The 23,289-nt window shown below is 34.4% G+C and overlaps 3 protein-coding genes across 4 annotated transcripts; 1 reads left to right on the top strand and 2 right to left on the bottom strand.

Moving 5' to 3' along the window:
- On the top strand, positions 444–3,605 carry LOC109707076 (probable L-ascorbate peroxidase 3). Of its 2 annotated transcripts, XM_020228150.1 has the most exons (9): positions 449–705; positions 1,704–1,828; positions 1,963–2,012; positions 2,100–2,165; positions 2,258–2,306; positions 2,455–2,537; positions 2,621–2,700; positions 2,779–2,881; positions 3,124–3,605. In XM_020228150.1, exons 1-9 carry the CDS (start codon positions 590–592, stop codon positions 3,325–3,327), a joined length of 876 nt encoding a protein of 291 aa, XP_020083739.1. In that variant the 5' UTR covers positions 449–589; the 3' UTR covers positions 3,328–3,605. The 2 variants fall into 2 exon arrangements, with proteins under 2 accessions (XP_020083738.1, XP_020083739.1); XM_020228149.1 differs by having other exon boundaries at positions 444–705; positions 1,963–2,165.
- On the bottom strand, positions 4,044–6,048 carry LOC109707137. Its single transcript, XM_020228229.1, has 4 exons — positions 5,725–6,048; positions 5,517–5,614; positions 4,374–5,322; positions 4,044–4,296 (listed from the first exon to the last, which is right to left on the bottom strand). Exons 1-4 carry the CDS (start codon positions 5,806–5,808, stop codon positions 4,222–4,224), a joined length of 1,206 nt encoding a protein of 401 aa, XP_020083818.1. The 5' UTR covers positions 5,809–6,048; the 3' UTR covers positions 4,044–4,221.
- Positions 6,866–14,086, bottom strand: LOC109707241 (protein ECERIFERUM 1-like). Its single transcript, XM_020228383.1, has 10 exons — positions 13,934–14,086; positions 13,230–13,453; positions 9,842–10,074; positions 9,139–9,358; positions 8,612–8,987; positions 8,342–8,449; positions 8,022–8,222; positions 7,789–7,887; positions 7,447–7,617; positions 6,866–7,353 (listed from the first exon to the last, which is right to left on the bottom strand). The coding sequence occupies exons 1-10, from the start codon at positions 13,991–13,993 to the stop codon at positions 7,192–7,194; spliced, it is 1,854 nt and encodes a 617-aa protein (XP_020083972.1). The 5' UTR covers positions 13,994–14,086; the 3' UTR covers positions 6,866–7,191.

Below are 23,289 nucleotides of genomic sequence, written 5' to 3'. Positions count from 1 at the left end.
CGCTCTGTGAGTTATTATAATATTATTTTACATACCGATAAAGATCTATCAGAAAAACCCTAGAGAGAGTAAGGGGCTACGACGGATAGGTTAGGAAAATAAATTAAATAAAAAGAGAAAAAATATATAGTATCTCACCTCTATTTTAACCTGTGTTGAAACATAATCCGGATTTAACTGGAGATAAACTAACATATACTAATAGTTAGAGTAGATTTGAATAACGGAGAAAGTTCACATGGGCTTTTTTTTAAAAACAAAAATTTTTTTAAGAATAATGAGATGTACTTGTACACCCGGTGTAGGCAATAATTCCTTGAGAATATCAAAGAGATCAGCGAGACAAAACTTGACACGTGTACTCTCCTTCTCTAATTCTCTGGACAAATCCTTTCCTTTCTCCAAACATCTTCGAATCTTCCTTTTTTCTATTTTTTGGGTTTTTTCTTTTTCCAATCCACACTCATTCTCTCTTCCTACGTACTACTATAAAAAACCAACTCCACCTATTTCGTTCTCTCTTATCTTTTAGCTCTGTGCATTATTACAAGTTATAAGTAGTGATTAATAATAATTTATATTATTAACAATGGAGGAGGGGCCTGTGGTGGACGAGGAGTACATGAAGGAGATCGAGAAGGCTCGGAGGGACCTCCGAGCCCTCATCTCCAGCAAGAGTTGTGCACCCATCATGCTTCGCCTCGCGTAAGTGTAGTGTAACACATCAGATGGAAAAATAATTCTGATTAGAACATATGAAGTTTACACGTTAGTAATAATAACTGTGTTTAAACATTTTAGGCCAGTGGTTTGAATTCAACGAGTTATTATTACTGGTGGGTCAGGTTGTTGCATGTAGTTCATATTCATCATTTTTTTCTCGCTATTCACATGGTATTAGAGCAAGAGGTTCTTAGTTGAATCACGCCAGCCTCCTAACATAATTAATTTTCTTCCATTTAACGCAAGTTCATGTCTTATTAGCCTATGAAAAAGTCTTGAGCGCAGACATAATTATCCGGATATAGATTATGCCTTAGAATAACGGTTGTGTTTTGCTCAATCGTTTTTGAATGGATTTGCTTTAGTTGAGCAAAATTGCTCACCTGGGCTTACTTTTTTTCTTTGTTTTCTCCAATCTTTGGAATGAGAAAAGATTCGAGACTTAATCGCAACTTCATGGAATTTTAGAGGATATTACGTATTCATTGATAAAAACCGTTTTCTGATAACTAAAACTTCTACAAACAAACGGTTATTTCGTGCACTCCTCAAGAGCCATCTGTATCCAGTTGTCTGGAGCTCTAAAGCATCAAAGTTGTTGCATTTGACAAACAATAAACATATTTCGAAACTAGGCCTTAGCGGCGAACTTAAATGCTTGAATAGTGGTAGATGTGAATCCAATGAAGGCATAGTACCATGTTTCGCAACTGAATTTGGATTGTAAATTGGTGTGTTAAGGTTAAATATAAAATGACCGAAAAGTCGCAATTGCGTCGAAGCTCATAGGATTGTGCCGCGCTGCGACACATACATGATTGATGCATGCCCCAAAATAAGATAATTCACAATCATGTTTTCTCATTTTATTGCCTTCATTACTCTGTCTTGTGAAGTCTAAGTACAATGTCTCTCTACATTTGAACAAGTTCTAAAGATAACACCTAATTGTTTTGCGAATAATCGTTCGCATTTCGTAGATGGCACGACGCTGGATCTTACGATGCGAAAACAAAAACAGGCGGTCCGAATGGTTCGATCAGGTTCGAGGAAGAATATAGCCACAGTGCCAATGCTGGCCTAAAAATTGCTATTGATCTTCTAGGTTAGCTTCTCTTACTCTTCTAAGAAAAGTGGTGACTTAGACATGCAGTGGTGCTCTCCTTAATGTTTTCTGATAGTTGAATTAGAGGAAACTGGTATATTGAAAGTTGTTTGGACATTGTATTTGGTGTTCAGAACCAGTGAAGGCAAAGCATCCGAAAATCACATACGCAGATCTCTATCAGGTGATTACACTATATTCTGCAAATCTCGGGCACTTCGGTTCGTTTACAGCTTTCTCTTACTACTCTCCTCTTCGCTATTGCCGACAGCTTGCGGGAGTTGTTGCTGTCGAAGTTACTGGCGGCCCGACTATCGACTTCGTTCCTGGCAGAAAGGTATGTTCAGAGCCATCCTGTTAGATTGACGAAAACTTCATATCTTATGTTTAATCTGCATGTTCATATCCACGTCAAATGTCGTGTTACAGGATTCGTCGCGTTGTCCAGAGGAGGGTCGACTCCCAGATGCTAAGCAAGGTCAGTTATGATGTTCATCATCTTCAATGCCGTGAAAATTTTACCGGTTCTCAGTGTGTTGGTGGCCATTATTGAATTCGAGTACGAAGTTCTCCTTTTCCATGATCCTGGACTTATGAGCTTCTTGTTTTGAATACTCCATTACTAGGGGCATCGCATCTAAGAGAGGTCTTTTATCGGATGGGTCTATCAGACAAGGACATTGTAGCGCTATCAGGAGGTCACACTCTGGTAAGAACCATATCGTATATCCGTCGTCGTATACCGATGCTATGGTGTCATTAAGTGTGCATATTTGTATTTTTATGCTACAGGGTAGAGCTCATCCGGAGAGATCGGGATTTGATGGTGCTTGGACAAAGGACCCTCTCAAATTCGACAACTCCTACTTCATGTAAGACCAAAACTGACAAATCGATGTTTCGAATATGCAATAGAGGATCTCACTAGCTTTTCGTTGGCACCGGAGCAGAGAACTATTAAAAGAAGAATCAGAAGGGCTTCTGAAGCTTCCGAGCGACAAGACTCTAGTGGAGGATCCTGTATTCCGCCGTTATGTTGAGCTATACGCAAAGGTATTATCGGATTTCATAGTTTTTAGGGATAGGACAAAAGATAATATACTACAATCATAAACTATGATGCAAAAGGCTATGACACAACTATGTGTTTGCGTCTGTATCCAGTGTATGGTGTCTGTTTATGCATCTAGTGTGTGTATGTATCGTTCGCTTGTATGTTTCTGTCAATATGCTGTACAAACTATAAAGTACTTGCTCATGCTTATTTGGTCAAACAATGTTATAAACATGTGCAGGATGAAGATGCGTTTTTCAAGGACTATGCGGAATCTCACAAGAAACTCTCAGAATTGGGCTTTACTCCCCCTCGCATTCCTTCAAGATGCAACTCAGGAGCAAAATCAACTATGTGGATGGTGCAAACTGCTGCTCGTGTTGCAGTTGCTGCGGCAGTGCTCGTTCTGGGCTACATTTATGAAGTGAACAGGAAAAAGAGCTAGGCTTGGTTTAAGCTCTGTATAGGTAAATATGTCCTGTTTTTACTACAAGAAGATGCTATGAACATGAGTAATAATAACTGTGCACATTATAAAGATGGATGCTATAAGAAAGATTGAAAATAAATATATGACTTAGACTAGACACTTTTCTGTGTGGAGTAGTAAGTCGTACCTCAGTTTTCTGTGTAGCTCACTTCCACCTGAATTGAGCTAGAATACTTCTGGAATTGCCAAGGCTTTGGTACTTCATTTTTCATTGATGAGGTATCGGAATCGAAGATCGACGCACGTTAAATATGATTTAAGACATTTGAAGTCTCTAGAAATTGAATTTTGTGATTTGTTTGCCATCATCTATCTAGTGATTAAGTGCGCATGCTATGCATCTTGCTACTGGATGATACATTGGAAAAAGTGATTCGATAAGTAATCACAAAGCTGTTCTTCGAGCTAACACAGCAAGAGATTCAGTTCCCAACTGTTATGCAACTTGCTGCAAAATGATAAAAAAGAGAAGCCAACTCTCTTGCAAAGAAAGTTCTATAAAACATCATTCATTTAATATGATAATGGCAACATTGTTTCGGATCCCTGTAAAATGTTCTGATGTAAATTATAAATCCAACTGTAAAATTTCACACAAGCATTAACTAAAGACAACACACTCTAATATAATACAGCAGAATGACTCATAAGTTGATGCCTGAGATATTATAGACCAAGAACAGCTGAATTTGCACTCGTAAATCTATTATACAAATGTAATATAAGTATATGCTTTATCAACACAACGTAATGAAACTCACAAATGTAATATAAGAATATGCTTTATCAGCACAACGTAATGAAACTCACACAATAATATCTTCGACAACTGAAGCAACACACGCAAGATTAAGCACTGGTTTTGTTAAGAGCTCTTTCCAACTTTACGTCAAAGGGAGTCGAATGCCAATTAACTACTTTATCCTGCAACCAATGCAAGAAACATATAAGTGCTCACTCCTTAGTACTTACACCTACGTATCTTCTGTTATAAATTATACCTCTCTGTATTTGCTTGTGGTATTTGGGATCCCTTTGGCATCAGAATTATATCTACAAAAAGAATAGCCAGAGCCAGCACCCACGATGGCGATTTCATCAGGGCTCCTGCTTGGAGACCTCGAAGACAAAGTTGCTGGTGTTCTCTTCGTATACTCAACAGTCGAAGAACCCAATATTGCTCGTTCTTCTCGACTGAATGAAGGATGCGTTTGAGCAGAGTTTCTTACTGTCCTTTCAACTGTTGATTTTCCTGACGAAACTAGCCAAGATGAAAGGCTACTGTCCACGGAGACTTCCTGTTTTCTCGAAGGATTAGGGCTAATACGTATCTTGCTCTCAAGAACCAAATCTCTATTCTCTTTATCCATACTCCTTACGGGAATAGTGTGAACCTTAACTTGCTTCCACTGGGATAGATTCTCCACTGGGTTCAACACGGGATGCACGTATTGGCTCCTGTCCCGCGGTTTGCGTTTAAGCAAAAGGGTAGATTGCTTGTCGGGAGAACACATGCTCTTGGGTGCAGGACTGTTGACTTCTCGCGTGATTTGCAGTTCGTCATCAGATGGCCGTGAAAAGTATGATTCATACGACTCCTCATTTTCCACGATACCTAATCCATCACCATCATCCACCTCATCAATGTCATAGTCCTCGTAATCCTCCTCTTCATCTCCTCCATCCTCACTGTGTTCTCCGTTTGCATCATCATCACTTTCACAATTCTGATATCTATGATTCGAAGGGTAAGTCGTGGACTCCAGCGTAAAATTGACCTCTTCACTTTTCGGCTTCTCCACTTTCTCTATCGCTTCGAGCTCTTCATCATCTTCCGATAGATGATTCTCCTCTTCGTGGATTGCGACCGGTTCATACGTCGTGATATTCAGATCAAAAGTCACAACCCTTCTCCTGGAGCTACCCAAGTTCCCCTGCTCATTAATCACTCTACAGATCAAAGAAAATAAGGAATAAATAAATATCCAATCAAATCCACTCAAACAGGGGGGAAAAAATTGTTCTTTCCTTGCACATATCAACAAACACATAGAGTGCATCTGGAAATTGACCATTAAGGTGCGAATTTATCCAAGCAAAATCTACAACAAAGAGAGCCAAATAAAGCTAAGATATTTATATACCTCAGCTCAGGCTCCGGAATCGGCACGAGAGCGGCTTCCGGAGGAAACAGCGCAGGCGAAAGAGGCAGTGAGATTTGCTTCAGTGATGGTTGCTTAATCTGAGATCGATTAGTAGGTAAAAAAATTAGAAGAAGAGGATTAGAAAACTCTTAGGAAATAGCAACAGCGAAAAAAAAAAAGGTACCAAAAAAGAAGCGAATTTGATTACCGGATCTCCGAGTTGCGACGCCTCCGGCGATCGCCGATGCTTTCGATCCTTGGGCCCTCCGAAACATCCAAGGAAACAACCCATGGAGATCAAAATCTAGGGTTTCTCTACCTCTCTTGAAGCTTCGTCTTCTTCTTCTTACTAGGGTTGATGAGAGAGAGAGAGAGAGAGAGAGAGAGAGAGAGAGAGAGTAAAGGCGAGACCTTTTTAGAGCTTCGCCATGAGTGATAGAGAACGGAAATGGAGTGAGCCCGAATAACCCTAATCCTTTTCCTTTTCCTCTTAGGATTGGATTGGGGTTTCTCCTTTGTCGACCGTTGGAAAGGGGCCGTTGAGCTAGGTTTTCTTAAGCTTCCAAGTTTAAAAAAGCAAAAGGCGAACGCTTCACCGATTATTGCCACGTGGTCTTCGATCGTCGTGTGATCGGAGTCCTAATTTTTTTTTTACTCTGCCACGTGGCAAAGAGTCATTGGCTATAGGAAAATTTTAGTGGCTGATAAATAAATAATACGTAATTGAACTTAATTTTTTGACTGGTCTAGGACACGTGTTAATTTTATACAGGTCCGTACAAAAATGGTAAATTGTAAATATATGCCTACAAAATTTAATTTTTATATATTGTCCCTATAAAAGTCTTAATATTTTTAAATATATCCCTCTAGTTTGTTATCATTAAAATATTTATTTATTTTATAAGTGAAATGATTTTTTTGCTATCACAAATGTATTCTTTTAAAAGTCCCAGTTGTTAATTAAAGAGAGGTAAAAAGATCAATTCATATCATTAACTAATTAGGATTAATTATTTTATCTACGATTAATTAATTTTTTCTAATGGATCCTAACGGTAGAGACATATTTAAAAATATCAGGACTTTTATAGAAATATATTTACAATTCACTATATTTATAGAGACCTGTATGGAATTAATCCGAAAGACACTCATGCAAGGTGGAGAAAATTAAGTCCAAAATTTTTATCTAATTTTTTTTTAATAAAATGAAGACAAAAACTTTTTGCCAAATTGGAATTCTTTAAAAATATACTTAACTAGACGTACAAAGAAATTAGGTATTGAATTTTGAATCTTAGGTACCAATCATTAAGTTCTTAGTCAACTGTGTTAGGTACGGTTGGTAGATACGAACTTATAGTTCCTTAAACAAGTCCAATTACTCGTAATACATCCCAATCATACACAAAACGCATTCCGATTATCGATACTAAAGAACATGCTATAGAACAGTTCTCTAATAAGACTCTGATTTGCATGCTAAATGCTCCAACAAAGCACAACTGTAACACACTTTAAACGCCCTAAACATGGAACCATTTTCTCATACTGAGATATGATACCTTCTTTGGATTACTACATAGTTCTAGAAATTGTAGCTTCCATAAATACTACAACACTAAACACAATAGAGTACAAGCAGTGTAGCGCGGAGCCTCAGAGAAGAGCATCAAGCTTGTGTCATGAGACGAAATCCGTGTCGAATAGCAGCGGACCATATCTTCTCGATGTCCGTCACCGTGTCTCCGCATTCGTGCGTGTCCCACCCTTCTAGCGCGTGTACTATTCCCGCTACGCGCCACGCGCTCATGACCCTTCTCGGTAGCCAATTCTGTTCGTAGTGGTCGAAAAACGTGAACTCACACAAAGTTTTTTCACGAACATGAAGAATCGAATGATGTGTTAGTCGTGGATAAGGTGTTACCTCGCAGGAATGCACATTTCGTAGCGTCTCCGGGATCTTCATCGCAGGAGTGGCGTAGTAAGTACAATCCTTGCGTATCTTCTTTAGCGGAAATTGCGATAAAGGAACGAATAGTGTGCCTTTCGATGCCCTTCTTTGCTCTTCGTCGGTTACTCCACCTACTATCCACACCTGATTCAATAGTCAAGTCCAAAATGTTATCCATATATCTGTTGACATACTGATACTTAAAATCTCTTTCTATCGAGTCGCAAATTTGAACTATATATCGCTTTCCACGTACTACCATTTACTCTACTTGTAATCTTTATCGATAAATGATGTACAGAAGAATATGTTTACCGTAGGAGTGTCGCTGCTCGAATAAGTCAGATAAGTCGCTGCACTTTCCGGTATTTGCGGCTTGAGCATGTGGAACTCTTGCTTCTCTGTCATGACCACCTGTTCGATCGAGTCGACAGTAATGCTTTATTACAAAACTAAAGGTTACAATCTTAAGCGCATATGTTCTGTCGCAAAAATTTACCAGAAACTGACTCAAAGAGTAAAACATTTACATCTGAGGTTAACCATACCTGGACACCCTTTTGGCATAAGGCTATAGCAGTGGCGCAAGCTACCTTCGAAAGTTTTCCACAAAGGAGAACTTGGTTTGTTCCAGGAGGAATGCTTTTCAGAACAACTGCAGCTGCTAAGCTGCTTCCGTCGACAATTCTTAACCTCAATTTTGGGTACTTCTGCAAATATAGTTCTCCGCTTCCATTGAGTTCTTTCGCCTAATGTCGGCGAAAAGGTGTCATTTACTAGTTATTTTCATCTAACAATAACCGAACCGAGAAAGAAACAAAAAATTCTTGTAGTAGAAGTAGTTTTAATGCAGTAAAAGATTGCATGCCTGATTCAGAAGCCCTAAACTCAGAACTTTGACCCCTCTTTCGTCGGCCTCTATTATCGCCTTTTCGATCAACTCATTGATTACTTCTTTCTCCCACGCTAAGCCATACTGCATATGTGACATCGGCATATTCAGAGCTGGTTTTATTATTGGCAAAGAGATTTATTGAACTTGGTCACTATTTCATTGGGTTGACTTGACCAAATTCAATGAATCTGATGTCTTTAGTAATCGGTTAGCTACATCATATAGCGAATGACTATTCCTTACATGGAAATTATATCGCGGTATTGCCCATGTTTGCATCTTCAGCTTCTTCAGATTAATTCTCTCGACGACAAATGAAGATCCATAAATCCAAGTCACTGCCATCGACAACAGCGCAATAGGCCACATTATCAACATGTACCACTTGGAGTCGTACGGCTCGGACGCTAACGACGCGAACCCGAGCCTGAGATGGAAGATCGACTGCAATGTAGTTGGATGGGTGAGGTGAACAAGATCAGGTGTCTCCTCTTTCCCTTTCAGAGAGTTCTCGTACAACTCGTCAGACGACTTGTCCATCGTATTGTATACATAGTCATAAAATGGCATGAACAAAGAGTAGTTCGTCCGGAACTGCGTGTGATGGAGAGAGTGAAACCTAGGATACAAAAACATGTCGGTAAAATGTATTTTAACGCTGTTTGACGTAAATTGAAGTGAAAGGTCAGGAACTGAAGTGCAATATATATGAAAGTTCAGAACTGAAGTGTTTTAATGTTACGAGGATTGATCGTAAAAGAAATACTTACGAAGGGGTGTACATGAGGTACTTGAGAGGGGGAAAGGCTCGGAAAAACCACTTCGGCACCAACTCGAAGTTGCAATGCCCCATGTTGTTCATGAAGTCGATGAACGCGACGTACAACAAGAGCGAGAGAATGGAAGCCGTGCCGGTGAAGATCGTCGTTAACATCGGAATCGAAAACAGTAAGTAATAAACCACGTGTTCCGCGAATGGATGAATCACAGCTGCAGAGGGAGCATGACAAACAAGAATCAGAGTATTTTGACTTGATGAGGAGTATTTAGTGCATGAACTCGGATGCAATAAAAGGTATTGAATGATGAATGACAAATAATTCATTGGAATAGTTCATCACTCCATTTTTTAACTCAAAATTTGTGATCTTATAAAATTGTTCAGTTTGCATCTAAGATTACTGCAGATAGAATAAAATGAGAGAGCAATGTCTGCCAGAAGTGAGCAGGGGTTAGATTTGAGAAATTCCGTTGTATCCTTTCTCCAATATCTCTGAGTCAACAAACCCTTTCTCAACACTACCGAATCATTAAGCTCTTTTCGTTTCCTCAGTACCACTCTCTTATTTTATTCTATATATGTAGTGTCTCTGAATCAATAAACACTTTTCTTTCTCCGGTATCGTTTTTTTATCTTATTCCATCCTATCCAATGCAGAACGCGGAATGCCAAAGGAAGAGAAAAGTACATACAGGTGATGGGTTCAGTGACAATGGAAGCATGGTGGTGGGAGTGGTAGCGAGAGTAGAGGAAATGGTGGTGCAAGGCTCTGTGGAACCAGTAGTAGAGGAACTCCACAGGGCCCATGTGTAGCAGAGCTATGATCACTGCTCCTTCCTTTCTCCACATGGGGATGTGGCCCACACCAGGAACAAAAGTGTACACCAGGTAGAACAAGATGCCATTGAATATGATCTGATCATCCCTGCAATATATATATATATACACGTATATAATAATACATTAATCCTTGATTTTTAATAGCTCTTGGATCAAATACTATTCCACCTACTACCACCTACCACCATCTACCACCATCATCTCAACCTCACATCTCTCTATCCAATGGCTAAAAACTCAAAAGCACCACCTTCATGATGTTTTTGAGAGTATTCTAACTCAACTATATATATATATATATATATATATTGAGATTAAATAAGAAAAAAAAATCAAACCAATTAAATTTTGGAGTTTCCAAACATGCCCTCACACTAGTTTCTTCTATTTTTTAAAATAAAAAAAGGATTAATTTCGTACAGATATGTACAAATATAGTGAATTACAAATATATCCCTACAAAGTTCAACTTTTATATATTGTTCCTGCAAAAATCGTGATGTTTTCAAATAAGATCCGTTAGAAAACATTAGTTTACCATATGTAAAATACTTAACCTTAATTAGTTAATGAGGTGAATTGACATTTCTACCCATCTTTAATTAATATTTAAGACTTTTAGATAAACAAATTTGTGATGATAAAAAAGTTATTTTACTTATAAAATAAATAGTATTTTAACAGTAACAAATCGAAAGAATATATTTAAAAATATTAGGACATCTACCAGAACAACATATAAAAGTTAATTTTTATAGGAATATATTTATGTTTTACTAACACATCTATTTATTTTCTTCTTTTTTATTTGGATGAAACATCAATTTGTTCTTGATAGTGTTATCCTAGGATACGAACGTGACTGATATATAAATGTCACAATCAATTCTATAAAGTAAGGACATGTGCAATGGTTACCTTTGTACATGTATAAATAGATATAAATCTTATATTTAATTCATTCAATAACTGCTTTTCTTTTAGCTTGGGAAAACTTTAAATTCCACCCACGTGATTTTACACTTTTTTATTTTAGTATCATGTAATTTTAAGTGCATCAATTTAATATCATGTAGTTTTATTTTTATCTTTTCATTATCGATTTCATTAATTTTTTCGTTAAATCAGTTACAAAGTTAAAACTAAAGGGTACTAAAGTGAATATTCGATAAGTCTAGATGGGGTATCTGTAGTTTTTTGTATATAATTTAACGAAATATTAATGAAAAAACTAACGAAAAGATAAAAATGAAACCATAGGATACTGACTTGATACACTTTAAACCACAGCGTACTAAAGTGAGAGTGTGCGAAAATAAAAGGGTGATATTTGAAGTTCACACTTTCTTTTACTAGTCTTTTCACACTTCCGACTTATGTTAGAATAAAAATATAAAAAATGTCACAATTCTTAAATAGATTGGCATAAAATTTGTATTTACTTTATACATAAACAGATAATTTTTTAGATTAAATTTTAATTGGGTTAATTGTATACAAGTCCCTACAAATATAGTCAATTACAAATATATCCCTATAAAGTTCTTACAAAAGTCCTAATATTTTTAAATATATCCCTTCCGTTAAAAACTGTTAGAAAAACTTAGTTAATCATAGATTGAATACTTAATCCTGACCAGTTAATGAAATGAATTGACCATTTTATTTCTCTTTAATTAACAGTTGGGACTTTAAAGAGATATATTTGTGATGACAAAAAAAATATTTCACTTATAAAATAGACAGTGCTTTAACGATAACAAACCAGAGGAATATATTTAAAAACATTAAGATTTTTATAGAGACAATATATAAAAGTAAAATTTATAGGAATATATTTATAATTTACTATGTTTGCAAAGATCTGTATAAAATTAACCTATTTTAATTGCTCTTTTGTAAATTATCCGAGCGGGTCAAAATTGTATATAATATGTACATTCTCTGTACTGATAATAAATTTTGATACTGAAGTGGGGTCGGTGTATTTAATGTTCTTCTTGTTCTTTGATAGGTCTATTTTCAAACTTGTCACCATAAAATTTTTTCCATTTAATGATCGTATTGATGATTGAAGCACCATCACCAGTTGGTTTCTAATTTATTAATTTCCAAATAAGGTAACGCCAAAATTTTAGTACCATATTTAAAGTAGAATAATATATATATATATATATATATATATATATAAGCTTGTCAATATTGCAACTTAGGTACTTTCTAAACTTATCACTTAAATACTTGCGGTTTGGTTAGTTATAATTATAAATATAGTATAATTGAAGATATATGTATTTAAAATTGTAGTAGCTGTAATTACGTATTTTTTTTTATTTGCTTGGATATAGTAGAAAGCGTTGTAGTATAAATAATTTGTTTGGTTACATATATTACAAAAATGATAAGATTATTCTTAATGTAGAAAATATGTTTAAAAGGATGATAATTTTTTTTTATGTATAATATCACTCTCTCCAACTGCTATAGTTGTTGCAGTACTAAGCTTTTTTGGGCAATTCTAACTACAGTATATAGTTGTATCCAAATGCGTCAAACCATTCCTCATATTTAGATGAAAAATAATTCTTGTACACCCGAGAAGGAATGGGTGTAGATCTTACATCCCCCATTCTAAGGTTAAGAACAATCTAAATGATTTTAGTAAATATAGAAAAAAAAAAAATTTGATGTGATAAGGAAAATATTAATTAGTGATCTTGGGATGGAGCTAGTATAAAATATATATACATCCCACGTTAGGATGTACGAGAAGAACTGGTCTATTTAGATCTATACACACTTAGTACAAATGTAGTGAAATTGCAACTACATACGAATAAGCAATCCTCAATTCTTGAAGTACTTTTTTGATCATCAAAATCTTCAAGCTTTTCTCTTTAAAATAATGATTTGTCTTCTTCTATATATGTATAATGATTTTCTCGCATTAATTAGTACTATTTTTGATATAGAGCTAAAAAAAATTTTATTGAAAAAATCACTTTTCGCAAATTTTATTTTCAGCAGCTAAAAAGGCTACTTAAAGTTCAGAAACTCAGTATGCTAGCTACTTCGTTTATTTTTTTAGAAATAAACTTAGTTGAAAATATAAATCAACTAGAATTCAAATTTGGAACCTCGGATACCAACAACAAAGTCCTTTGCCACTTGTGCTAGGGACGATCGGTCGAAACAATATATTGTATAGCCTTAAGTTGTGATCATGGAGCTTTTTCTCACCAGTTTCTCTCCCTGTCGACCTGCGCGAAGTCGATGCTGCGATCGACGATGCGACGCCTGCTTCGAGCATTTTGGAAGCGAGACAAGCTGATCCAGAGCTGATTGTGGATCATCCTCAGCAGCAGAGAAGGGAAGATGATAATGTAGGAGATGTGAACATCCTTCCATTCCTTTGTAGCCACCATGTGCAATCCATGCAACACCCATGGAGCAAGTACCATGTACTACACCATGTTTGATCCATGCATGAACCAAAAAGGAAAAAAATATCAAGAGCAGATGTTACTTAAACATATATTATCTAAACAACATTTATTCTCTAAAATCTTATAAAAATGGTAGTAGACTCTTTGATAGGTTTTGTGGGTTACAGGAGTAGAAATTAAAGAGACTAGCACTACAAGAAAAAGCGCTTGTAAAGACGGTTTTAAAGAGGCGGAGTTTTAGTTTGAATCGTCAAAACTTTCGGCTTTATTTTAGCTGCTACAGAGCGATGTTTTAGTATTGTATATAGAATAGAAGATAACTAAAAATTCAATCAAAACAGTTTCTTAACAAAAGAAAGTTAAAAATAAGCCAAGTACATGCACTTTGTTGGGTCCATGCAAGAGCCATGATACTTACACACACACACACACAAAAAAAAAAAGAAAAAAGCAAGAGATAATTAAACAAATTAACTTATTATGTTACAGTGAGTGTACCTTGTAGTTTCCTAGCCTTTGCCATGGCCACTCAGTGAGAGGACCAGGTGTTGAAGCCATATAAATTATTATTATTATATATTATATATTATAACTCTTTTCCTCGATCTCCTCCCTTCACCTCCCAATCCTTGTGTTTTCGGGGTAGTGCATTGCTCTATAACATCCCTTTGGTTTTATAGTCACAATTTTAGAGAGAAAGACATGCACGTACTACAAGAAAATTAACATTTAATGATACTTTTTTTATATTTAATGATAATTAAAAACGTCCCAGAATAATCTAACGTCATATTCGAAAGTGAAGCACGTATATATCGACGCTTATGCCAAGCATCAATAAAATATATATATTCTTACGCCCTAAATTAAGCCTTAGAAATTTTTAAAATACTAATATTTTAAAGCGTCGAAAAATTAAAAATAATAATAAAATTTATCATTTAATAAATTAGTTTTATGCAATAGAAAGTTCATACAATGACGCTTTTTGAAATATCGGTATTTACTGTATTGTAGAGACGTTTCTTCTAATTAGCGTCGTCTAAAAAATGTCTTTATATTGAAATTTTGTGTGTGTGTGAGAGAGAGAGAGAGAGAGAGTATTATTTAATAAATTAGTTTTATGCAATAGAAAGTTTATATAACGACGCTTTTTGAAGTATCGGTATTTACTGTATTGTAAAAACGTTTCTTCTAAGCGTCGTCTAAAAAGTGTCTTTATATTGAAATTTTGTGTGTGTGTGTGTGTGTGTGTGAGAGAGAGAGAGAGAGAGAGAGAGTGAGTGTGTGTGTGTGTGTGTGTGTGTTAGGTGAAGGGGTGCAGGTGCAATAAACATGAGCAGCATTATAGGAGTTGGACCAAACTGCAGGCTTAGAAAGTCTCCAAGCCATGAATACCAAATTAAACCCATGCCACATGGGGGGGTTGCAAAAAGTATGAAACATGGCATGAATATTAAGTTGCTTTCTGAAGCATTCAATTGTACCAAAGGACTTACTTGCATACTTTTGGGAAACCATCTTTGAGAAGGAAATTAAGGAATGGGGAAGTTCTATACATATCTTTTTGGGATATATAAATTGCACCACCGTTCCATCTTAAATGTCTACTTTTATTGTTTGGTTCATTACAAATTAAATCGGTTCATAACGTCCTAATTGGCTTTGCTCTGGGTACTGCCGAGAGTGGACTCAGTTTTGCAGCTCTAAGTGAACTCTTTTTTAGTTTTACTTTTTAAGTTTATTTACTTATTTTATTTTATTTTATTTTATTTTCCTAAGTTTTTTTTTATCATTTATTTTTATTTTATTTTTCGGTATAGTGGCTTGTACCTTACTCGAGGCCAAGTTGCCTCAACTTCTGTAGCTGAATTTATTTTCTATATGAATGAAGCGGGTAGCGTGTTACCTTTCTCTCAAAAATAATAATAATAATTACTATAATTTTTTTTTCATCTTTTTATGTGCTAGTTTGGATATTTTCAATAATGTAGATATTTGAAAAAAAAGTGAGATAATTATAGTTTCAAATTCAATAGTGGTAGAAAAAAATGAATTCACCTTATGAACTTTAGATCAATCGAAAGTCATTTCAATCTAAAATTCATTTACAGGTGAATAAACAGTCCCTTGGTTAGGTTATATTGTGATCCTCACTCGAAGTTTAAGTGTTACATTTCATCTCCTAAAGCTTAAAAGTCGCGTCCAGTGCATCTCCATGTAACATCACATAACATAGGACTGTTAATTAAATTGCAATCTTTTGTGTATTTAGAAAAGTAAATCATCGGACTAAAATTTAAGAATCAAAGTGGTCACTTAACTAGAATTTCAAGAACTAAAATTATGGGGGTGGTAGGTTGCTTAATTAATTGGTTACTTTATTTATTGATTGAACTAGTTAATTATTTCCAATGTGAGACCACAGATAGTTTATATATATAAAATATAATAGGACTAAAACTTTTAGCCCGACTATAGCATTTTGGACGATGGTTAGACCCAAGAGGTTAAGAGAGTTAAGCATGCTAAGCTAGAGTAGTTCTATGATGGATGACCCCCGGAAAGTGGAACACCACAGTTGGTATCAAAGTCAATTATCAGCCGAAAATGTGAGATGAGTCTTGACTAATTAAGTCAGGTTATACAGCGAGGAGAGCGAGGTTTTCATCCCGATGACTGTTGTGAGTAGAGCGCGGCTCTCCCATAAGGTCGATTAAGGCTAGTGAGATGAGTATCACATGGTCTAATACTTGTGAGTTTGAATCTGATGATAATGTCAGGGCTTAAAGGGAATTAAAGAATGTGAGATCCTGGTAGTACTATATATAAGATATAATAGAGCTAAAATTCTTAAACCGGCTATATCTTTTTTTGTAGTGGTTAACCTCAAAAGGTTAATAAAATTAAGCATGCTAAGTTAGAGTAGTCTTAGAACGGGTGATCCCTAGGAAGTGGGGCGTCACATCCAACTCATGCAAAAATGCAATTGATTGATTCTTTGAGGCCAACTAATGCTAACATGAACTTATTGAATGCCACCAACTTTCTATTGTACCTCACTAAGCTTATATCCTATTTATGTACACATTACAAATGAAATAGACCAACTTTCTATTAATTGTACCTCACTAAGTTTATATCCTATTTATGTACACATTACACAAGAAATAGATAAGAACATACAAAACGTATCTGAAATTCTGAACTATGGACTTTCTCTCAAAAACAAAAAAAAAATTGAACTATGGACTATTTTGAATCAGTTATGCACCCAACTTTTCACTTTATTTTAATTTGAGTCAATCAACGATATTTTGACTTCAAAATTTAAACTAATTACGTACCTTAATAAATTTTTAATTGCAAAAATTGAATGAAATATCTAATAAAATCTGTAAAAATAAGCGACGTATTTTTGAAGTCAAAGTATCGCTGATTGGCTCAAATCAAGTAAATTGTAAGATCAGATAAAAAAATCAAAAAAAATTTAAAAAATTAGATATATAACCAACTCGAAATAATTCATAGTTCAAATATGTTCTGTATATATCAATCAATTCATAATAATTCATAATTCAAATAAGTTCTGTATATGTTTATCTGATAGTTATGCATATGTCTAAAATTAGGATTAGGTAATACATGAATTTTGAGTTGAGAGGACATCACACGAGCTAGGGTTAGGGACATGTGACCTGAAAACACTCTCACTAAATTGGGTTGCCCTTCTGTACTTGTATTTCAAAGTAGATAGTACTCATTTCAACCCTTCATTTATGAAGGGTATAATTGTCTATTTATGCTAGAGATTCGTAAAACCTAGGGATACCAACGGGACAGATTCGAGACGAATTTTTCAAATCTCAAACCTGAATCTAAAATCCAAACCCGAACCTGATAGATTTTGAAAATTTAAATTCATACCCGAACACGGCCAATAATTTGAAATCCGAAATCCAAATCCAAACCCAAAATCTCAAACCTGAAGCAATTATTTCTTTTTATCATATTTCAAAATATATTATAATAAAATCTAAAATTTTAAAATACAAATCAAAATATAACATCAAACATTCACATATATTATATAATGTTAAATCAATTTGGGCTCAAGTCGAGTGAGGAAAAAATTCATTCCCGAATTCAAATTTGTAAAATTTTTATTTTTTATATTCAAATCCGAAACCATCCATTTAGTATTAAATAAATCCATGCTATTTAAATTCGGATTTAGATAAAATTCGGATATCCGCATCCATTCCAATCCTGAGTTAAACAAGTCATGAGTCATCAGTCATGACCCTCCTCTCTACTGGAAGTAAAGCAGTAGACAATTAATGCCCTGCTACAAATGGCCCAATTTGATAAAACAATGTGGCGCCAACCAATTTCAAATCACATGGACTTACTTAATTTTGACATTGGCCCTTTATTTATGAAATTGTTCCTCTCTAACTTTCTATAACTTTTTACAAAAATATCAAATAGCAAATATATTACTATAAAACTTAAGTTATCAGATTTATCCATCCAGAAGTCTTTTCGTCTGCAAATAGACCTTTCTGTTACCAAAATTTAGATAACTGTGAGTTAAAAAAGCTAATTACAATTAGATAAGAGATAAAATAATTTTTTTACCCTCTCTCTCTCTCTCTCTCTCTCTCTCTCTCTCTCTCTCTCTCTATATATATATATATATATATATATATATATATATCAAGCCCTTGGTATTATTGAGTTTTCGGCCGTTGGATGAAAGGATGTGCGGTTATGATGATAGTGGTCCCCGGTTAAATTGCTAGTGGTTCCCTAGGGTTGAGTGGGTGGTTGGTTTAATAGTATAATCTAACGGGTGAAAATGATCAAAGGGTAGATCTAACGGTAGAAAACTCAATAATACCAAGGGCTTGGTACTATCGATAGTATAGTAGCCGGACTCATTATATATATATAATTTGTATTTTAATATTGAGTCGTGTCATCTTTCTTACCCTCTTTTCTTTATATCCATGGGGACGACGAGACCTAGGATGGCAGTGCCGTCGAAGGTAAGGCACTCAGTCGCAACAAAAATGAGGTATGCAACACATGCCGCAGGCCCGCGGCGAAGGTGAGGAGAGAGAAGGAAAGATAGCTTTTTACAAGGACAAATTTATAAGGGCGGTATAATCATTTTACGCATCTTGTCAAAAAATTAATAGTAAATCAAATGGTAAGGACACATGAATGAATCAGAAGTTTTTGAAAGATACGTTTGCAAATTAGAGAATTTTGAAAGGAATAAATCTAATCATTTAAGTTTTGTAAGAATTTATCTGCTGTTTGATACTTTCACAGGAACCTGCATTAACTCTTTTTTTGGTTAAAATATTATGAGCAATGCTACTCATACATCCCACCCTGCTCATGTGACAAGTAAATAAACTTCACCCTTCAGATGGGTGAGATATACATCATATACCCAAAAAAGACGGTATAGGTAGCTTTTTTCTAAATTAAGAACCGTTAGATGGAGTGGATATAAGATATACAGCTTATTTTTTGGTGTATCAGTAGCATTGCTTGTAGCGCATGAGAGTTATAGATACACTCCGTTTAGATAAAAATTTCTGAGAGAATGGGAGATACAGTTGTCGCATATTTGATGGAAAAGTTCAAAATGTAGCAGTCAAGTCGGTGACATCTCCATCCAATCAAATTGCTCTCCTGGGGTTCACCTATCCTATCATATTTTAAAACATTTATTTTTAGGATACTTTTCTCTCAAAAAAAAATATGTGATTGACTGGACATAGCTAATGCGATATGACTGCCATATAGTAGAATTCCTCGTTGGGAAAGAAATGGGGACCACAACCTCCTCCCTCATTTCATACTCGCTAATGAAAAGAAGATATTTCACTATATATATCAGTCATAACACATAATTTATTAATAGCCAGTCGCATTTCTCTTTTTGAATAAAAAGTATAATAAAATTATTTTTTTGATAACTATGATGGGACGAATGAACCCAAAAAAAAATAATTTGATTGATTAGTGACGTCATATTAGTAATATAACTTATGCATTTATTATGGGGTTGAGCCGGTGAAACATGTTATCAAATGTTGATCTCAACCGTAGGAACAAAAGAATTAATGGTTAATAGAAAAATAAAGTACAAAACCATGGCTTTAATAAATTTTTTATAGTCCTGCCTGTAGAGATTTTTTGCTAATTTGGACACATGACATATTGGCAGTGATGGGATGGTCATCTCATATGACATCTAATGCATTAGACTTAGAAAAATTCTGCTTGTACACTCTAAAAAATATATAAATTTTATACTTTTTATTTTAAAATGGGAAAACTTTAAAAACCTCCTCTGTGGTTTCGTGCATTCTCACTTTGCTATCCTGTGGTTTAAAACGTATTAATTTACCCTCCTGTGGTTTCATTTTTATCTTTTCGGAAGCTTTTTCGTTAATATTTCGTTAAATTATATACAAAAAAACTTCAGATAACCATCTATATTTATCGAATAGTCACTTTAGTATCATTTAATTTTAACTTTGTCACTGATTTTAAAAAAAAATAATAATAAAATTGATAACAAAAAGATAAAAACGAAATCACAGGGGGACAAATTGATACGTTTTAAACCACAGGGTAGCAAAGTGAGAATGCACGAAACCACAGGGGGGTTTTTGAAGTTTTCCCTTTTAAAATTTATAAAAGTTAAAATAATTTTTTAGTTAAAAATTTAACGTGACAAGTAAAAATTGATGACTCTCGAATAAAGAAAATGTAAGATGTATACCTAAAAAGTAAAAAATGTGACAGTCAAATATAGTATCTTCAATCAATCAATTGCTCTCTCATTTTGTACCTTGCTTGTACGTCATGTGTCTCCCACATAACAAGTTACCTATTTGGGGTATCTTGGCAGCTGGTTTTGGGCAATTATTAAGCGGTTGAGCCGGTAAAGCCTGCTATCAAAAATAGATAAACTTCAAATACTATCTCTGTAGTTTTATATTTTCTCACTTTAATATTCTGTAGTTTAAAGTGTATCAATTTAGTACTTTGTGATTTTATTTTTCTCGTTTCGTCGGCTCCTCCGTTAACATTTCGTTAAATTATATATAAAAAACTTCAGTTACCCCACCTAGATTTATTGAATATTCACTTTAGTTTCATTTAGTTTTAACTTTGTTATTGATTAAACAAAAAAAATTAGCGGAGGGGATAATAAAAAAAAAAATGAAACCACAGGATACTAAATTGATACACTTTGAACCGCATGGTACTAAAAAAAAGGTCCAAAACCATAAGGGTGATATTTGAAGTTTTTTCAAAAATAAATTCTAGTGAACTGCTTGGAACAGCTGTTATCTTTATAAGGTTACTATTTTTTCTTTTCAAATATACCTATCTATAGTCACCAATTTTTTCTTATTTGTCTTTAAGTTAGGGAATAAAGAGATATTTGACTTCTTTTTAACTTTGATAGAAATTTAATCCGAAATGACTTAAACGGGTACTAACAGCAAGATCATTTTTAACTTACGAAAAAATATACGAGAAATATATTTGAAACCATATATATATATATATATATATATATATATATATATATATATATATATATAAAAGATATTTCAAAAATTTTACGAATATATTAAATGTTATATTCTAGAAAAATATAGTTCAGCAGCATGACTTCTATAAATTTTCTACAATCCAATATGTAGAAATTTTTGGTATTTTCGGCGCACAGTATGTTGGCAACATAAATTTTCTACAATCCAATATGTAGAAATTTTTGGTATTTTCGGCACATGGCATGTTGACAACATAAATTTTCTACAATTCTATGTGTAGAAATTTTTGGTATTTTTGACACATTGCATGTTGGCAACCGCGCTTCAGTCATCCCAAAGAATATATGACATCTAATGCATTCCACGTAGAAAAATTTTATTTGTACACTCTAAAAATTATAAATTATAATTTTTAGTTAAAACAAAATATAGTCAATTTAAGAATATATTAAATATTATTTCATAAAATAATATAGTTCGACAGAATGACTCTAATAAATTTTCTACAATCCAATGTGTAAAACTTTTTGATATTTTCGGCACATGGCATGTTGGCAACATAAATTTTCTACAATCCTATGTGTAGGAATGTTTGGTATTTTTGACACATGTTATGCATGCAACATAATTTTTTTATAATTCTATGTGTAGAAATTTTTGGTATTAGGGGCACATGGCATGTTACCAGCTGTGCCACAGTCATCTCAAAGAACATATTACATCTAATGCATTCCGTGTAGAAAAACTCTATTTAAATATATCCGAGCTCATAAAAATTTAAATAATTTTAGGCTAAATTACAGAAAATTTTTCTGTCAAAATATGATTTTTTACTTTTTCTCCTGTCATTTAAAAATCTATATTTTGCCCCCTTGTAAAATAAAAAATATGCAGTTCGCCCCCTACTGTTAGTGATCCGTTAAAGTTCCGTTATAAAATTTTTTTTATGCCCAAAATATCTCTCCGCCCTTTTTCCTGTTGCTTCGCCTTCCTCTGCCTTCCTCCGCCTCGCCGCCTCGCTGCCTCGCCCTCCTCCACTGCCTTGCCCTCGCTCACATCCCCGTCCGCGCCCACAAACACCCCTGCGCCCTCCTCCGCCGCCTCGCCTTCGCCCTCGTTGTCGTTACCCACCTCTTCATCCACCCCCACCTCGATTTCTACTCTACTGTCATCGAAATCGAGGGGCGGTGAGGATGCAGGAGAAAGATGAGGCGTGAACCGCGGAGAAACCGCGACCGATCGAGGCGTGAACCGTGGCCAATCGAGGCTGCTCTTGAGGAATCTGAGGGAGAAGACGAAAATGGCGAGGGGCAAATGGTCATTTTATCATCACAGTACATACCATATCCCCCTGTAAATATTTTTTATTTTACAATGGGGTAAAGTGTAGGTTTTTAAATAACATGGAAAAAAGTGAAAAATCGAATTTTGACAGAAAAATTTTATGTAATTTAATCTAAATTTTAATTAAAAACAAGTTGATTGACAAGGAATGATGACTTTTGAATGAAGAGGAGAAAGTCTACTGTATAGTATTTATACCACATCATTTATGTTCAATCAATTATATCTCTCTTCTTTAGGAAAAAGATAATAAAAAAAAAATTTTAAAACTAATGATTGGATTGATGAACATCACGGATCAAATGTGATTGTTGGAGACACCACATCAAGCATGCGACTCCCATAGTTTTAGACTTTTTTGATGAAAAGATTGTAAGACGTATACCCTATTTTTGAGTATACTAAATACTATTATTATTAGACTTAATTGTCCCATCAAACGGTCCTACTGTTACACTCTCATAGGAGCACTAAATTTAAAAATGAGAGAAGTGTAAGGTTTAACTATTCATAGATATGCAAGTAGTATTTTCCTTAAAAAAGCCATCCACCTTTTTGAGCCTTTTACTTTTGTTTTTTATTTGATTGGATAAATTTTATTTTTGGTCCTCATACTATGAGTAATAAGACACTTCTTAAATTTCAATTTATAGCAAATTTATGGCGAAAACTTTTTAGAATGTTATAATTAAGGCCTGGAATCTAATTTAGTTGATTTAATATCAACGTCTTGATGATATGAAAGTGATGTGCCATTTTAATCATTACTACGTCATTAATTATAACACTACCAATTCACTTCTATATTAGCGAAACGTCACTACTTAGCTAATTAAATTAGATTGTGAAACTTAATTATAATAATATAAAAAATTCGAATTAAAAATTATTATAAATTAAATTTTGAGAATTAAAGTG

This window comes from Ananas comosus, linkage group 3, assembly GCF_001540865.1.
Source record: "Ananas comosus cultivar F153 linkage group 3, ASM154086v1, whole genome shotgun sequence".
NCBI lineage: Eukaryota > Viridiplantae > Streptophyta > Magnoliopsida > Poales > Bromeliaceae > Ananas > Ananas comosus.
The sequence above is the reverse complement of the archived record's forward strand: the minus strand, read 5'-3'. Positions and strand labels throughout refer to the sequence as shown.

Excerpts from the sequence above, each read along its gene's own strand:
- LOC109707137 (XM_020228229.1), bottom strand. The coding sequence starts at position 5,808 with ATGGGTTGTTTCCTTGGATGTTTCGGAGGGCCCAAGGATCGAAAGCAT. Across the intron at positions 5,323-5,516 it reads ATTCCGGAGCCTGAGCTGAG|AGTGATTAATGAGCAGGGGA; the intron begins GTATATAAATAT and ends TTTGATCTGTAG. Across the intron at positions 4,297-4,373 it reads CCACAAGCAAATACAGAGAG|GATAAAGTAGTTAATTGGCA; the intron begins GTATAATTTATA and ends CATTGGTTGCAG.
- LOC109707076 (XM_020228149.1), top strand. The coding sequence starts at position 590 with ATGGAGGAGGGGCCTGTGGTGGACGAGGAGTACATGAAGGAGATCGAG. Across the intron at positions 2,307-2,454 it reads ACTCCCAGATGCTAAGCAAG|GGGCATCGCATCTAAGAGAG; the intron begins GTCAGTTATGAT and ends CTCCATTACTAG. Across the intron at positions 2,701-2,778 it reads TTCGACAACTCCTACTTCAT|AGAACTATTAAAAGAAGAAT; the intron begins GTAAGACCAAAA and ends GCACCGGAGCAG.
- LOC109707241 (XM_020228383.1), bottom strand. The coding sequence starts at position 13,993 with ATGGCTTCAACACCTGGTCCTCTCACTGAGTGGCCATGGCAAAGGCTA. Across the intron at positions 13,454-13,933 it reads AAAGGCTAGGAAACTACAAG|TACATGGTACTTGCTCCATG; the intron begins GTACACTCACTG and ends AACATGGTGTAG. Across the intron at positions 7,618-7,788 it reads CGAGCAGCGACACTCCTACG|GTGTGGATAGTAGGTGGAGT; the intron begins GTAAACATATTC and ends CTATTGAATCAG.